General features: G+C 33.3%; 1 protein-coding gene across 15 annotated transcripts in view; it reads left to right on the top strand.

Moving 5' to 3' along the window:
- The window catches only part of ROCK2 (Rho associated coiled-coil containing protein kinase 2), a 141,499-nt gene that overhangs the window by 48,996 nt on the left and 75,174 nt on the right, over positions 1-17,329 (top strand). For all 15 annotated transcript variants that reach the window (XR_005372093.1, XR_005372099.1, XR_005372098.1 and 12 more), the window contains exons 2-3: positions 11,782-11,863; positions 12,834-12,934. Coding sequence is in view for 8 of the 15 variants with exons in the window: in XM_038560779.1 (XP_038416707.1) it covers positions 11,782-11,863; positions 12,834-12,934 (183 nt within the window). In the remaining 7 variants the exon portion in view is untranslated. The remainder of the gene's footprint in view (positions 1-11,781; positions 11,864-12,833; positions 12,935-17,329) is intronic.

The raw sequence follows: 17,329 nt of genomic DNA, 5'->3' as shown, positions 1-17,329 counted from the left end.
AGACTCTGCTCAGTGGGGAGTCTGCGTCTTTCTGTTCCTCTGCCTGCCATTCCCCTTGCTTGTGCACGCTTGCTGTCTCTTGCGTGTGCTCTCTCTCTCTTAAAAATAAAAACATTTTTCCAGTATCTATGTTCCTTTTTCAGTTTGTTTTTTTATGGGAATTAAATGAGAAAGTGACTTTCCTTGGCACAAAGTAGGTACTCAGTATAGGTTGATTTCCTAATGTGATTTATGGGTATATATATTTTTGCCCTCTGATTTTCATAAGAGCTTGGTACTTGGTTGTGCCTTTAGAATTTCATTGTTTATATTTGATTAGCAATTGACTAGAAAACTGAGGATAGTGTATGTCTCTCAGTATAATGACCTGAAACTGGAATATTTCCAGCAATTGCTTTTTTTGTGGGATATGAAATGAAAGATTTAAATGTTTATAGTTTTAAAAAATACTAATAACTATAGTGACATATCAAAATCTAATAAGAGGCAAGGATAGTTTTGTATTAGAAATTTCTTTAATTCCATCTCTTTCACCTGAGAGTTCAGCTGTCTACTTATTATCTTCAATTGCTGAGGTGGTTTTAAGAGTTATAAGAAATGTATTTTTTTTCCACCGGGAAGATGTGATAAAGAGTATAACGTTATATGACTCCTCATTACCCCTCCTGTCCCAGCACTTCTAGCACAAATAAGGATTTAAAAGTGGAGGATAGGTCTCTATAATAGAAAACCGTGGTTGAAATTTTGCAAACTTGAGGGAGAGTTTCTTACTCATTTTTATCTCATGATATAATCAGCACCTGAGTCAGGATGAGGGGGGTTCTGAGTATAGTTTGTCAGCCCCATACCCCTCATTCATGTTTTTCATGACATTTATACTACTCTTCCTTTAAACAGTTTTAAGGAAATCACATTTGCTTTTTAATTACCTAATTTATATTTGAACATCATTAATTAGTGAGAAATGGGATATATCCAATATGTTTTTGTTAGGAACTTTAATTACAGTTTTGTCTCAATGGAGCTCAGTGTCTTTCATGGCCAACGTAATTAAATGTGATAATAGCCACAGAAATGTAAAATGCTTAGCAATAGATTTAGCAAGAAATGTATGGAATATATACAAATAATACTTCAGTGGAGGAAATAGAGAATTTAATTTGATGGAGAGATCTGCCTTGCTTTTGGGATGAGAAGTCAGTTCTTGCCAAATTAATCTGTTAATCGCTATAAAAATCCCAGTTCAAGTTTTGGGCAGAAACAACGTTTATTTGAATTCCAGATAGCTTTCAGGGAGAAAAAGAACATATGATATGTAGGAGGCAGAGAACAGTGAAAAGTTGGAATTTAAAATAGGATGTTTTCAGTAGAAATATGGAGAGCTATAGATAAATAATTTTTTTGACGTCTGAATTTATTGTGTGTTCTGTAGTACCTTATATCTTGAACTAGTGAACATTTAGATTTTACTATATTTTATTATGTTACAAAATATACTACAAAAAATGTTAAAATTTAGAGTAAGAAAAAATAAAATTATATAACTCCATCATGGTATCACATTTTCTATATTCATTTTGTTGCATTTCCATTCAAAATTTTTCATACGCATAGTCCTTTGAATAGAATTATCATACATTCAATTTTATACTTTGTGCTTTTCTTTTAATGTTAATATCTTGTTTTACTTCTTATGTAGTCTATAATTGGCATTTTTAATGACTGCTTAATATAGCTCTACCAAGCCTTACTAAAATCTTAGTTTTTCTTTTCCAGATTTTTAGGTTGCTTTGAATTTCTCACTATGATAAATAATGTTACTCCTAACACTCCCAGATTTTAATTGGCTGAAATAAAATTTCAAGCTGTATAAAGTTGAAGGAAGATTAAAAGCTACTTGGGAATAAAACGTTTGTCCAATTGATTACTATAGAAATGCATTCATAACAAAAATAGGTATAGTAACTAGTACTTTTCAGACTTACCCTTTATTTGGCTTCATAAACAAAACTTGATTAGTTGTCAGCCTAGTCCTGTGATTTAGATGTTGTATTATACAGATGTTGAAAATGAAATTTAAAGAAGTAAAAGAGCTTTCTTTATGCCATTAAATTAGTAATGGAACTGTTTTTGTTTCCATCTGTTAGAAGCAAAGATGTGCTGATAGATTTAGATGTTAAAGTCAAATATAAAACACTTTTAACTCTACAAGTCTTGAATTATGTAATCCCTAAATGTAAAGTATTTATATGCTATTGAAAATAATGGAAATAATAACTAATATTTGTTGAGTGATTGATTGGTTTTATGGATAGAGTCTAGAGATGAAGCTGAAATGTTAACTTCATAACTTGTGGAAATGATCTTCTATATTTAGGTTCTTGGTGGGTGGAAATCATATGGGCAAACTTCTATGTATAAAATGAAAGAAATTATTCTGTTGGTTTAATTAATTAAGCAGTTGACAAGGAACAGAGGTTTGGAGGACTGTTCTTTGTCTTTGAGTGAAAATGTGACCAAGTTGTTTTACCTTCTAGTAAACAAAGTACTAGTAAACAAAACTTTGTTTATATTTTAACTTCAAAATTTGAAAAATGTTGAAATGGCACTATTGTTAGAGTAGCTTGACATTCTCTCTAGATATAAATCCACAAAGATCTAATAAATGTTGCTTTGTGTTGTTGGCGGTTATCTCCAACATACTTCTTTACTATTATTATTATTATTGCTAACAGTATTAGTATTTTCTTTGTATATTTGTTACCTTGAATGAACAGGGTTTTTTGGGGGCAGGAGGGTTGAGTTTAAAAATCTATATATGATACTTAATTTTGTGAGTTACAGATATGCAAAATATTTTTTAAGTCTGATTTGTTTATAGTCAGTATTAGAATAGCGACTCTGTTTATCTGCTGGTAGTTTTTCAGCTGAATACCACTGTTAAATTAGGAAAAGGATTCAATCAGATGATGTATTAACTATTCTGATAATTTTATAATGGGGAGATAAGTTACTGATTTTCTCTATTATGCAGGGAATAGTAAAATATTACATATTCCTTGAGGAGGAAAACCTTGTTTCTAGAAGAAAAAATACAATTGTTGATTTTTAAACCGAAGTATAGTTATACAAATAAAGTTTGATGTGAACTTCATTCGAGTGTTTCTGAACAATGGATTACAGTATGACTAGTACTTTGATTTGTATCTTCTTATTGACAATATTTTTAGGAGAAAAAATTTAGAACATAGTTAAAATACTGCAAATACTAATATTTACGTGAAGCACCATTAAGTCCAATCCCAACCCTGCTACTTTTAACTGCAATTCTGAGAAATTAAGTTCTCCAAGCTTAATTTCTTCAATTAAAAAAAAATGTTAATGCTTAACTTCTACAGTCTACATGGAAAATTCAGTGAGTTACATGAGGTGATGTTATAGAAAGTGTTTGACACAGTGTCTGTATACAGCTCTGTATACAGCAGCTGCTTTATTATTGTCAACACGGGCACTTCCACCATTAGTACTATTATTAACTCTACACTTAATTTTTTGACCAATTATTTTTCTGAACCTTTGATCAAGTCAATTGTGTGATGCTTTGCACATTCTTTTATAATTAAAACATGCTGTAGTTCATGAGTGTCCCAGAGATTCCAGTCTCTTAGCACCAGGATGGAGTCAGACTGATGCCTGGGAGGCACATGCTATAGGCCCAAAACTTAAGGGAGTGACAAAACCCTACCATACTGAAAATAAATGATATTTTATCACAGTACTTAGTAAAATGCAAAAAATTATGATGAACAAAATATAACAGACAAAATATTAGATAAAGGCAGGACCTGGAAGAGTACTGTGCTAAACCACATTGATACGTGAGGCCAAAAGGGTGCTAGAGGTCAGGAGCCTGTCCAAGTACAGAGACTTTAGAAAGGCTTAGGATCAAGGAGGTTCGCGTTAACCTACAACTCAGAGTTCAGGTTCTAAGCAAGTTTTTGATAGATTACCCTGTTTTAAGTGTTCTAAATATGAATGGTACTATGTTACAAACCTATTACTTAATTACTGTACCATCTAAATTGTTTTAAGGCAGTAGGGAGCTTTAAGAACTCATTTTACTACAACTATAGAAAGCTGAGGATTTATATAAGCAAACAGGAAAACTGTTACTATGCTTCATTAAGTTAGCTATTCAGCATTATATGGTGAAGTTGATTTATATGATACAAAATACGTGTGAGACACTTATCCAGTACTCTTTTATTTATTTTCCTTTTTATCCTTTAAATAATAGTTTTTGTTAGGTGACATGATACATTTAGTTCATTTAATTTGTCCTACTGATCTGAGACTAATGTACTTATTACAAAGCTATTTTAATTTGTCCTACTGATCTGAGACTAATGTACTTACAAAGCTATTTTGTAAAATAAGCAGTAAGGATTTTATTCATCCGATATTGGTAAATGATAGCAGATCAGTTAATATGACTTAGATTGTTGTGAAATAGATGGTGTACTACAAAAATAATATGGAGTATACTTAGGATTCAGAAGTTTCTCTGTGTGCATTTAGGGTGGCTTAAAAAATTTTATTTCCTAAGTTGGATTTGTTTGGTCATACTATTTTTTTTTTTTTAAAGTTGAGTAGGCCCCACTCGTGCAGAACCTAGTGTGGGGCCCAAACTCACAAGCCTGCGACCAAGACGTGAACTGAGATCAAGAGTTGGACCCAGGCACCCCTGATCCTGCTATTTTTAGTTTCATATTTGTATTTGGAAGTTGTGGTAACAGAAAGAGGAAATGTATTAAAAATTCATTTAAGTAACATTTCCTGGTTACTTATCTGTACAGCAGATACACAGAAATATGTTTCCTATTCTTTTGTTGTCTTAACTTTAAAAACTGGATGTTGTTGTATTCTTTTAGAGGAATAACTTTATTAACTTTAAGTTCAGTAATATTTAGGGGTACCTGGATGGCTCAGTCATTTGAGAGTCTGCCTTTGGCTCAGGGCATGATCCCAGGGTCCCTGCTCAGTGAGGAGCCTGCTTTTCTCTTTCTCTCTCTCCTTCTCTCTCTCTCTCTCTCTCTCCCCCTCCCTCTCCCTCCCTCCCCCCTCCTTCCCCCATCCTCCTCTACCCCTGTACATGCTCTCTCTTGCTCTATCTCAAATAAATAGAAATTTAAAAAGTTCAGTAATGTTGAAAGTATAAATGTGTCATAAAATTCTAGTAATGCCGCTCATAAACTGTTGACTTGGGCATTTTTTTTAACCTACCTTATAACTATAGTTTCTATACTTACTGATACGGGTATAACTATAGAACCTAGCTTATATATTGTTGTGAGAACTAAAATGTCAACTTTGTGTAAAATGCTATGTACAGTTAATGCCATAAAGGAGTCAAGAAGAGTTCCTATTATTAATAACAAATACTGTATTGACCTATTACATAATTTATGGCCAAGTTGAATGCTAGGTGTTATTTAAAGTCTTTGAGTGTGAACCCAAAATAACATCTTAAAGAAAGGTTTTGCTTCATTTTTTATTAATTAATTAATTAATTATTTTAAAGATTTTATTTATTTATTCATGAGAGACACAGAGAGAGAGGCAGAGGGAGAAGCAAGCTCCATGCAGGGAGCCCAATACAGGACTCGATCCCAGGACTCCAGGATCACGCCCTGGGCTGAAGGCAGGTGCTAAACCGTTGAGCCACCCAGGCAGGGATCCCCCTGCTTCGTTTTTTAAATACAAGTCCAGAAGTACTAAGAAGATTTTAAATTAAAAATTATAATTTAAAAAAAAATAAAAATTATAATTTAAATAGCTCTGATGAAAGTACTGATGGTATCTACATTACTGAATTCTCAACCTTGGATAGCTATACTTACCAATCCCATTGACTATGGATCACTCTCTTGCTCTTGCTATACTCTACCTGGCTTCCAAGACAATAGAGGTTTTGATTTTCTTCTTTCTTTACCGATTATCCTCCTTAGCCCCCTCTTCTCAATCTCTTAATATTGGTGTGTTCCAGGGCTCAGTCCCTTGGTCCTTTTTATTTGTCTGTATTCACTTCTTTAGAGATCTTACTTTAGTTTTATAGCTTCAAATACTATCCATATGCTGACAGCTCATAATTGCATACAGTTTTCAGCTATACGATATTTTGTGCGGCATTTAACAATTGAAATTCCTAGAATAGGGTCTCCATCATTTTGCTTATCACTTCAGACATTCCAGGTTGCTGAAGTCTTTCCAGATTGTTTTTTCTGGGATGTGGAGAAGAGGAATGCATTTTATTTGGATATTTTAAAACAGATGTTTAGAAGCGGTTTATAGTGAAAATGAAATCAAGTCCAGTACTTCATTCTTTCTTGACAATTAAAATTTAAAAGGCTCTGCATTCAGGAAAAGTTAGGAAAATAGGCCATTACATATATATTTTCCACCGTGATAATTATAATGGGAAAGATTGAGTGTTGACTTGTACCTGTTTATTCAGGGAAGACTGTAGTATAATGCAGTGTTCTCTCTGCCTTCTTCTGATGCTAATTTTTTCATATATACACATATAGACAACCACAGTCCAGTATTGGAGCTGATTCATATTTCTTAACCAGTGATATTAGAGATGTGGGTGATTTAGTAACTGGACAAGCTCTGAAATCTTAGCTTAAGACTTGATTGAAAGCTGTATCTGATCTACCTAGTTATGTAGTTTTGTAAAAAACTTGGGCAGTAAGATGTTTTCCAGTGTCTCTCTTAGGGGCTGGGATTTTCATTTCAGCTACTGTATTCCCAGTAATCAGTCTGATTTTGGCCCTTTACTACACTACATTTAGGCCCTTTTAATTCTCAGTCATTGGTTTTACTGCTTCCTGCCCTGAAATCCTCTATCTAGATCTTTGTGCCTTTGGCTCCTGTTCATTATTTGGCATTTTTCTCTCTGGTCCTTGAATATTTTGTGGTGGTGGTGTTTTGTTTTAGCACTTTTAAATGTTCTTTTTAGGGGTGCCTGGGTGACTCAGTTGGTTAAGCGTCTGACTTTTGATTTTAGCTCAGGTTATGATCTCAGGGTCATGAGATCAAGGGCTGCATTGAGCTTTTTGCTGGGCATGGAGCAGGCTTAGGATTCTCTCTCCCTCCCCCTTTGTCCCTCCCCCAGCTCGTGTTCTCTCTCTCTCACTCTCAAAACAAAACAAAACAAAACTTTTAAATATTATCCTATTTTTTTTTGTGCATTTGGAAGTGATGAAAGGGACAAATAGTGTTAATTTTCTTCATTGGTTTGGAGTTTTGGTAGTTTTGAGTTCTTTTAAAAATATCTTTATCTCCGCTTAGTATCACTTTCTAAGAAGAGAATCAGAGTTGAAATCACAGATGTGAAGAAAAAAAAATCTTACTACCTAAAGTTTATATAAAACTACATTACAGGGAAGGTCATAGACATAGGCTTTCAATTAAGTCCTGAGCTAACCTAACCATTGGATCTAAATATTTTTCATGTACTTAAAATATCGGTAGCTTAAAAAAAAATTATAATTTGTTTCTTAATAAGTGATACTGAATAGAATACACTTCAGATGTGAAAATTTATAAATATAAAAACCTCAAGTATAAATGTAAATTTATAAGTATATATTACTTCCTACATTTTCTTCAAATATAAATTATTAGCAGATTAAAGTATATAGTATCATTTAAAAATAGTGTATAAAAGTAAAACTAAATGCACAAATGAGATAGTATTTGATCTTTAAAAAATGAAAAAAAAAATGACTTAAAAAAACCAAAATGGAATTATTAATGAGTTGAATACTTGCTCTAATTGTTGGGACTGCTGAAAAATCTCTGACTTTTGAGTTTTTCTTCTTGACTATTTAATCTTAACATAATCCCACATTTTGTGATAACTTGTGGGGAGGATGTGGGTTCAGCAAGGGTTCAATCCTTTTACTGATATGAAGCTGTAGTTCTTTTTTTCCAAAAAATTTTTTTTCTTCATTGTATGTAGATGGAGATGTTAATGTAGTTAACTTTTATCGTATCTGTATGAAGTGTTCATATTCCATTTATTTGAAAAATCTCTGACTAGAAGAAGGTATTTATTCTTGTAATAGATGCTTTTGCCTTGTCAATTGAAATTTTTTTCTTCTTGTGGAGGTTCATGGAGGTACAGAAGAAGGCTTTCCAAATGTACCTTTCTTTGATTTAAAGTCATTAATTATGGATATATCTAACAATAAAAGTGAATCAGATTTTATATTTTAATTAAAGTAGCAAAATCATATAAAAATATAGCAATAATTTGATACTTAAAAATAGCCTACTATGCTAAAATGCTGGAATCCTTGAAAAATAAGTTCAACTGTTCTGGAGAGGGGAATTTGGATGTGTGTGGGATCTCAAAGTGTGAATTTAAAAATTTCAACTTCACTGGAAGTTGGATATTTACTATTTTTTTAGTGTTTTTTTTTCTTTCACTTTGAGAGGATTGAGATTGTTTTATGTCTGCATTAAAGATACCAGTAGGAAAAAGAAAAAAGATACCAGTAGGCTCTACAGACTTTTAATTGTGATAAAAAGTATTTGTAGTTTACTCTTAACACCTTTCCCCTTTCTAATTAATAAAGAATATTTTCATAAAATGTCAAAATTCTTGAAAAATAAAAATATGAAATATAACTGAATGGTAAACATAGTATGTGCAATTTCTTTAAAATTAGAAACTAAAAACCTCAGATTGCCTCTCTGATTTTCCTCCTACTTGGATACTTTTCTTTTTAGGGAAAAGGCCTCTTTATTTGCTGTTTTATTTTTTGCAATCCTCCAGCTCTTCCAGCCTTCCATTGGTGTTAGTCTCGTTGTTGAGACTAGGCAGATGAGTTAAGTTTATTGGACCTTTAAGTTTTAGGTAGTATTTGCTCTGTCATTTCCTAGTAACATGACCTTGGACAAGTCGAAGTCACTTAATCTCTCTAAGCCTGAGTTTATTTTTAAAATGAAGAATATTTCTTCATGCCCTCTTTCTTCAGAGTTACTTGGGGATGAAACAGTATGTGCAGTGGTGTTTAGTAATACTGTTACCTTCACAAGCATGTCCATTGAGTAAAGACTTTGTTTCTTACTGTTTTTCTTCTTTTATCCCCAACGAGTTATTTGTATATACTTTTTCTTATTTTGATCATAAATTTACTGTATGCTTGTTTTAGAAAGTATGGAAAATAAAACTTAAAAAAATAGAAATCTGAACAATGCATTATCCCATTTTTATGTTTTTTGGGGAAATTTATTTTTGAGACTAAGTTTTCCCTTAGGGCAAGGAAAGTTAGTGTCATAACTATTTTTGGATTTTTTTCTTTTCTTTGTATGTATTAGGAAAAAAATAATGCTTATTAAGTGAATGGAAATTTCCTTAGTTTGGGTATATTTTTTTTTTATGATGTAAATTTTAGGTTGTACAAGCTTTATAATTTGACATGTGTATACATTCCAAAGTGATCATCACCATAAGTCTAGTTACTATCCATCACCATAGAGTTGACCCCCTTTACCTATTTTACTTACCCCCCAATCCCCTTCCCTTCTGGTAACCACCAGTCTGCTGTCTGCCTGTGAGTTTGTTTTTCTATTTTGTTCATTTCTTCATTTTTTTATTCCATGTAATAAGTGGAATCGTAGGGTATTTGTCTTTCTCTGACTTATTTCACTTAGCATAATATCCTTAAAGTCCATCCATGTCATTGCATATGGCAAAATTTCATTCATTTTTATGACTGAGTAATATTTCATTGTATATACACTATCCTCTTTATCTATTCACCTATATTGATGGACACTTAGGTTGTTTCCAAACCTTGGCTGTTGTAAATAATGCTGCAATTAGCTTACGGGTGCATATATCTTTTCAAATTGGTGTTTTCATATTATTGAGATCATTACTCAGAAGTATCACATTGTAGTTCTATTCTTAATTTTTTAAGGAATCTCCATATTGTTTTCCATAGTGGCTGCACCAATTTACAGTCCCATTAACAGTGTGACAGGGTTCCTTTTTCTCTACATCCTCTCTGACATTTGATATTTCTTGTCTTTGATAATAGCTATTCTAATAGGTGTTAGGTGATGTCTCATTGTGGTTTTGATTTGCATTTTCCTAATTATTAGTGATGTTGAGCATGTTTTCATGTACCTGTTGGCCATCTGTATGTCTTCTTTTGAGAAATGTCTCTTCAGATCCTCTGCCCATTTTTAAATAAAGTTTTGGGTTTTTTTGTTTTTGTATGATTTCTTTATATATTTTGGATATTAACTCCTTATTAGATACGTGGTTTGCGAATATCTTCTCCCATTCTCTAGGCTTTCTTTGCTGTGTATAAGCTCTTTGGTTTGATGTAATCCCATTTGTTTATTTTTTCTTTCCCTTGCCTTTGAAGTCAGATACATAAAGATGTCACTAAGATCTAGGTTAAGCTTACCACCTATGTTTTCTTCTAGGGATTTTATGGTGTCAGGTCTTACATTCAACCCTTTAATCCATTTTGAGGTAATTTTTGTGTATGGTATAAGATAGTTGTGCAGTTTAATTTGCCTGTAGCTACCCAGTTTTTCCAACACCATTTATTGAAGAGATTGTCCTTTCTCCATTATATGTTCTTCCCTTTTTCAGCGACTAATTGTCCATATAGTTAGTGTTAGTTTATTCTTGGGCTTTCATTTCTGCTCTGTGTGTCTGTTTCTGTACCAATACCATACTGTTTTGATTACTATAGCTTTGTAGTATAGTTTGAAATCTGGGAGCATGATATCTCCAGCTTTGTTTTTCTTTCTCAAGATTGTTTTGGCTATTTGGTACCTTTTGTGGTTCTATACAAATTTTACATTATTTGTTATAGTTCTATGAAGTATGCCATTGGAATTTTGATAGGTATTGCTTTGAATCTGCAGATTGCTTGGGTAGTATGGACATTTTAGCAATATTAACTTCTAATCCATAAGTAGGGAATATCTTTCCATTTATTTGTGTCTTCAATTTTTTTTTTTTCATGAGTGTCTATAGTTTCCAGTATGCAGGTCATGCAGGTCTTTCACCTTGGTTAAATTTATTCCTAGGTATTTTATTCTTTTTCATTCAGTTGTAAATGGGATTATTTTCTTAATTTCTTTAGACTGTATTTCTTAAAGTCCAAAGCTTGGCGAAATTTGATTGGACATTTGAAGAGAGAAAGGAAGATGTCTGACTAGCAAAAAATAATACTGAATGTGTATTTTCTTTTTAAGTAATTTCTATACCCAGTGTGGGGACTCAAACCCATATTCCTGAGATGAAGAGTCACATACTCAGCCAGACACCCCATGGGATGCATATTTTAAAATGACATTTTTCAGGGGTGTGTGAGTGGCTCAGTCAGTTAAGCATTCGATTCTTGATTTTGGCTTAGGTCATGATCTCAGGTTGTGAGATGGAGTGCAGCCTCGGGCTCCGTGCTGGGTGTGAAGCCTGCTTAAGATTCTCTCACCTAATCACCAAATATGTACATACATAAATGACATTTTTCTATTGGCTAAAATAACAAAGGAAAACATAATAGGATCATTCATATATTTTCTGGCAGTAGGGAACAAGTTAGGGCTGTTGGATATGGAGCCACTGGGCAATTTCATATCAAAGTGGATTGATATTTAGCAAGAACAACATAATAAAATTTAAAGACTTTTTTGAATATTTGGAAGTTGTAACAACTTTCTTTTTCCTTTTTTGTTAAACAGGATGGCTTAAATTCCTTGGTCCTTGATTTGGATTTTCCTGCTTTGAGGAAAAACAAGAATATAGATAATTTTTTAAATAGATGTGAGTAAACTTTATATTTGATCCTATCACTATACTTTTGATAAGATTAATATTAGAATCTATAAATTATTAACCTTAAGTATTTTTTAGTTTTCTATTTGATTTGTTTAAAGACTAGCATTCTTTATTTTCAAAGCAAAACTGCAGAACTTAGTTGCAGTTTGTAAAGTAGGTAAAGTTCAAGATTTTGTATGAATTATTAAGACTGATTTCAGGGTAGGTTATTTATGGCAGTTCAAAGAGAACTTTTAAAATAATGTTAACACTATTAAGACTCAGGTTTACATTACCTAGGAGACTTAATGAGCTTTATGTTTGTGTAAATCTAGACATGTCAATCTAGCTAATGAAAGATAATGTGATGACCATTATTGTCATATATGCAATAACAATATTTCCCAGTATTGATGTTGCAGTGAAGATGTAAATGAAGTTGAATTCTAAGAATAAATTCTCAAAATAATTTAATATGTAATTTATATCAACACAGTAAACCTTTTAAGTTGGAATTGTCAGAGACTGGGCTATTTTCATAATTAAACAATTTTGTCTGTAGTTACCATATCTACAATATGTGATTACTATGCAAGGAAGTAGGCAACTAAAAATTTATTATTAAAATTAGCCTTGCAAGTAATTTCACAGCAGCTCTCTGCCATGATTTAGAATGTACTCTAAGACTGCACAGGTCATCACTGTTTACCTGTTATCCTGCCAAGCAACAGAGTCAGAAATGGAGTAGCTTACATGCTGCTTTTTGGTAGTCAGTATTTTTTGTTTTATATGTGTTAATAAACCATAGAGTTTTGGTTCTTTGATGTAGAGTTATTATGTATGTTAGATTTTTAAACAACCTTTGAAAACTGACAGATTTAGCTAAAAACTAAACCTAGTTTCTTTAAGAATCTGTTTACAAATATAGTGATTATTTAAAAATATTGCTTATAAATATGATCTTTTTTTATTGCAGATGAGAAAATTGTGAAAAAAATCAGAGGTCTACAGATGAAGGCAGAAGACTATGATGTTGTAAAAGTTATTGGAAGAGGTGCTTTTGGTGAGGTGCAGCTGGTAAGAAAGTATTGTTTTCTGTTTTTTTTTTTTTTTTTTTTAAGACAGGGTTTTGTGAAATATTATCAGAAGCCTCTGTGTAGATCTTATTTTTCTGCTCAGCCATCCCAGAATTAGTTTTGTCTTGGTCAAGTCATTCCATCTTAGAGAAGCTGAGTGTCTTTATTTTTGAAAGGAGGTACTTGCAAGCTATAAACACTGGATCTCTTCCAGCTCTGAAACACTGAGGTTTAGAATATATTAGGCCAACTTGGTTTCACACATGACCTGCTTAGCAGTTAATATTCCACAAGACCTATTGTGTTTTTATTTAATGTGTTAAGATCAATAACATTTCTGCTTAGTTAACTGAGACTTATTTAGATATATTAGAAACCTAACAAAGACATTTTAATATGAAATTTATCTTTGCAGGCAAAAGTGGTACCAACTGGAAATATAAACATTTCACACTCTATCACTTGAGTATGAAACTCCGCTGCTTTTGTTTTTACAAATTATTGTATTTGGTTAAATAATGGGTTTAGATTCTGCTTTTTTTTTTTTTTTTTAAGATTTTATTTATTTATTCATGAGAGACACAGAGAAAAAGAGGGGCAGAGACACAGGCAGAGGGAGAAGCAGGCTCCAAGCAGGGAGCCCAATGTGGGACTCAATCCCAGGACTTCAGGATCATGCCCCGGGCCGAAGGCAGGCACTAAACCACTGATCCATCCAGGGATCCCAAGATTTTGCTTTTCACTCATTGGTGTTTTACTCTTTTTGATGGAGCTTGAGAAAAGCAGTGCTCACTGTTGTCAGCATGTCATGACAGACTAACTTGTTTTTGTCTTCTCTTTCATTTCTTTTTTCTTTGATAGGTTTATTGAACTTGTAGATCAGGGTAGTGTAATAGGTGTGATATATATCAATCAGATATTTGAAAAAGTCTGATGTACTTGAAGAGAACATGGAAAAACGTCAGTGAATAAGGATATGGGTAGGCAGCTTTATAACTAATTTAATATCTGTATTCTAAGGAGGCTGATAAAGGCATAAATGGTACCTTGGACAGAGATCCGCAGGGACAGGTTTTAGTGTTCTGTCTTCTCCTAGTCAGCATCCTTAATGAGGCATTTATTGTATGGAGGCAATGGTGACATGTTGAATAATTTTGCAAATGAGTTAAAACTGAAGTATGAGGATGATTTCAGATAATAAGCTGAAATCCAGAAATCATCAATTGAGAAGGTCATTGGGCCAGATAGAAGAAGTGAAATTTAACCAGAATAAAGACCTGTACTTAGCTGTGTAGAACTCAAGAAATCGATTCCTTAACAGTAATTATTGTATTTATTACAATTAAAGAACAATTTTCCTTGAATGTAAACCAAGCAAGACTCATTGGTGATTTGGCTGCCCAAAACAGTAAAAAAGGTTTGGATTGCTTTGATAAAGATTTTTTTGATTTTGAGATGACTGTGCCATACTGCATCTTTTTTTTTTTTTAAGATTTTATTTATTTATTCATGAGAGACAGAGAGAGAGTGGCAGGTTCCCCATGGGGAGCTTGATGCAGGACTCTCCTGAAACTCCAGGATCATGACCTGAGCCAAAGAGACACTCAACCACTGAGCCACCCAGGTGCCTCTTTACTGCATTTTATTCATTCTGGATGCTCTATTTTGAAGGGCAGATTGATAGAAGGTACTTGAGGGTGAAATGCTCAGGGACTTGAAACTGTGCCATCTGAGGTGTGGCAGAAGGAACTGAGAAGTTAATATGCAATAGATTTGAGGAGTGGGCTACTTTTGATTTTGTTTGTTTGTTTTGTTTTGTTTTGAGTCAGTGACAGTGGTAAAGCTTTGCCTAGTAGACTACCCATGGGAAGAGAGTCAGAGATTAGATTTTGTGACTGTTGAGTTGTGGAAAGCCCTGTAAGATAGGGAAAATAAAATAGTTGAATCCTACATCTGCCATAGTCTAACTCAAAGATCATGGTGAGTATAGACAAGATTCTCAATCTCCCTGAGTTACAAACTATAGAATACAGATGATAATATCTATGTAATGGGGTTCTTGTAGGGGATTAAGTGAATTAAATAAATCTAGGTGTAGTGTTCCCTGTTTGTTAACTATTGTTACTATTGCCTATTTGATACATAGATTCATACAACAATACATTGTTTTTTCATACTCAGGATGTAGTGTAGATAAAGATACTCAAATTTGGAGTTATGTTTTTTTTTTTTAAGATTTTATTTATTTATTCATGACAGGCAGAGAGAGAGAGGCAGAGACACAGGCAGAGAGAGAAGCAGGCTCCATGCAGGGAGCCTGATGTGGGACTTGATCCTGGGTCTCCAGGATCACACCCCTTGCCGAAGGCGGTGCTAAACCGCTGAGCCACCGGGGCTGCCCCTGGAGTTCTGTTTTTGGTAGGAAATACGACAGATCTTAACTTGTCATGTTTTTATGGCAGAGTCATTGTTCTGTGTTAGGTGAATTTGATCATTCAACTTCAGTAAATTCAAGAAAAGAAAAGGCTTTTATTTTTGTTGTTAATTTTCCATCCCAAATTTTGTTTTGTTCACAAAACATGCAGAAACAAAGTCACATGTTTTTAAAAATGAAAAATATTTTAACATTCCATTAATCTGATGACCTGACCCAAGAACTTGGAACATGTTTGTTTTGGCTTTAGCTCTCGGTTCTGTTACCTTTGGCGGAGACTTTGTAAAAGGATGAGACTGAAAAGCAAAAGTCCAAGTTCTTCTTCCATAGTCTTTTATTAAAGTTGCTTTGTATGTTGTAGATAAATTAGTTTGACAGATATGAGGGCAGTGTTCTACATTTGGCATATCTTTATGATTATGTTTTTCTAGTCATCTGAAGAAAATTTTACAATAGTAGGTGCAAATTTGTCTTTCCTTGTGAAATACTTTTTGGGCCAAGTTAAAAACACATTACCACAGAAGGCCCGGCCCGCCAGTCAGTTTCGAAAAGAAAATTCTTGTAAAAGTAACTTTGGTATGTCACAGTAGCCATACCATAATATTTAAGACTTAAGAGTCCAAGTACTTACGGTTGAATTCTAACTCTGACTAGCTGTCAGTGCAGACAAGTTACTTAATCACTCTATGCCTCAGTTTCTTATCTGTTAAATGATAATGATGATACCACTTATACCCCATTGGGTTACTGGGAGAATTAAATGTATTTAAATTTGGAACAGTTCTTGGAATATAATAAGGGCTTAGTAGATGGTAACAGTTATCCATCCATCAGTGAATATTTAATAAGGATCTGTTATGTTTCAGAAGCTGTGCTAGCCTCTAAAGATGCAAGAGCATAGTTTTGATCTCTCTGCAAGAGGTAGCTTTGTGGAGGAGAAAATAATTTTACTTTAAAGTGCAATATTTTGGGATCCCTGGGTGGCGCAGCGGTTTGGCGCCTGCCTTTGGCCCAGGGCGCGATCCTGGAGACCCGGGATCGAATCCCACATCAGGCTCCCGGTGCATGGAGCCTGCTTCTCCCTCTGCCTATGTCTCTGCCTCTCTCTCTTTCTCTCTCTGTGACTATCATAAATAAATAAAAAAAAAAATTAAAAAAAAATAAAGTGCAATATTTTCAAATTATGATAAATACATGATGGAAAGATCTGGATACTATGAGAAGGAAAATGGAGGGATGTGCTTAAGTCAGGTGTGTGTATCTCTCTGTGAGAAGATGACATTGGAGTTATGATATAGAGGACAAACAAGGTAGCCACATGAAGAGGAGGGGCAGGGCAAGAGTGAAAAACTGAGGGAATAGCATGTGATGTCATGAGTCAGGAAAGTGTCAAATCATTTAGTTTATTCGAACAGATTTCCTCACCTGAAAAAGGCTTTTTCTTACGCATTGTAAAGTTTTATAATTCTGTGGGCAAAATTTGTTTAGCTTATTGTCTTTTTTCCTCTCTCTACAGAGGTGATGTATATTTATGTTTTTATATCACGCATGAAAAGTCTGTGATGTAGATGATTTGATATCCACTATTGTTTTTGGATTCTACTCTTTTTGGATTATTTATCACATCTCATTTTTATGAAAAATAATATTGTTCAGTACAGTATATTAAGAGCAGTACTTTGGAAGAATAGTCAAAGTCAACTACTTTTGTTTCCATTCTACAGTATGTAGATTTCCTATCATCAAAGCTTTAATTTCCTTATCTTATAGTAGCACTAATAATAGAACTTAAGATTTTTGTGAGAATTAAATTAAGCTATGCATGTGTGATACTGGGACCTGGCACATTGTAGGTATTAAGTAAATATTATCTGTTGTCACTTTTGTCAGTTTCTATGCATTTATGAATTTAGATGTTTTAATTTTAAATAAATAATCAGAAGTCTTGCTCTAATTTTTATA

This window comes from Canis lupus, chromosome 17, assembly GCF_011100685.1.
Source record: "Canis lupus familiaris isolate Mischka breed German Shepherd chromosome 17, alternate assembly UU_Cfam_GSD_1.0, whole genome shotgun sequence".
NCBI lineage: Eukaryota > Metazoa > Chordata > Mammalia > Carnivora > Canidae > Canis > Canis lupus.
The sequence above is the reverse complement of the archived record's forward strand: the minus strand, read 5'-3'. Positions and strand labels throughout refer to the sequence as shown.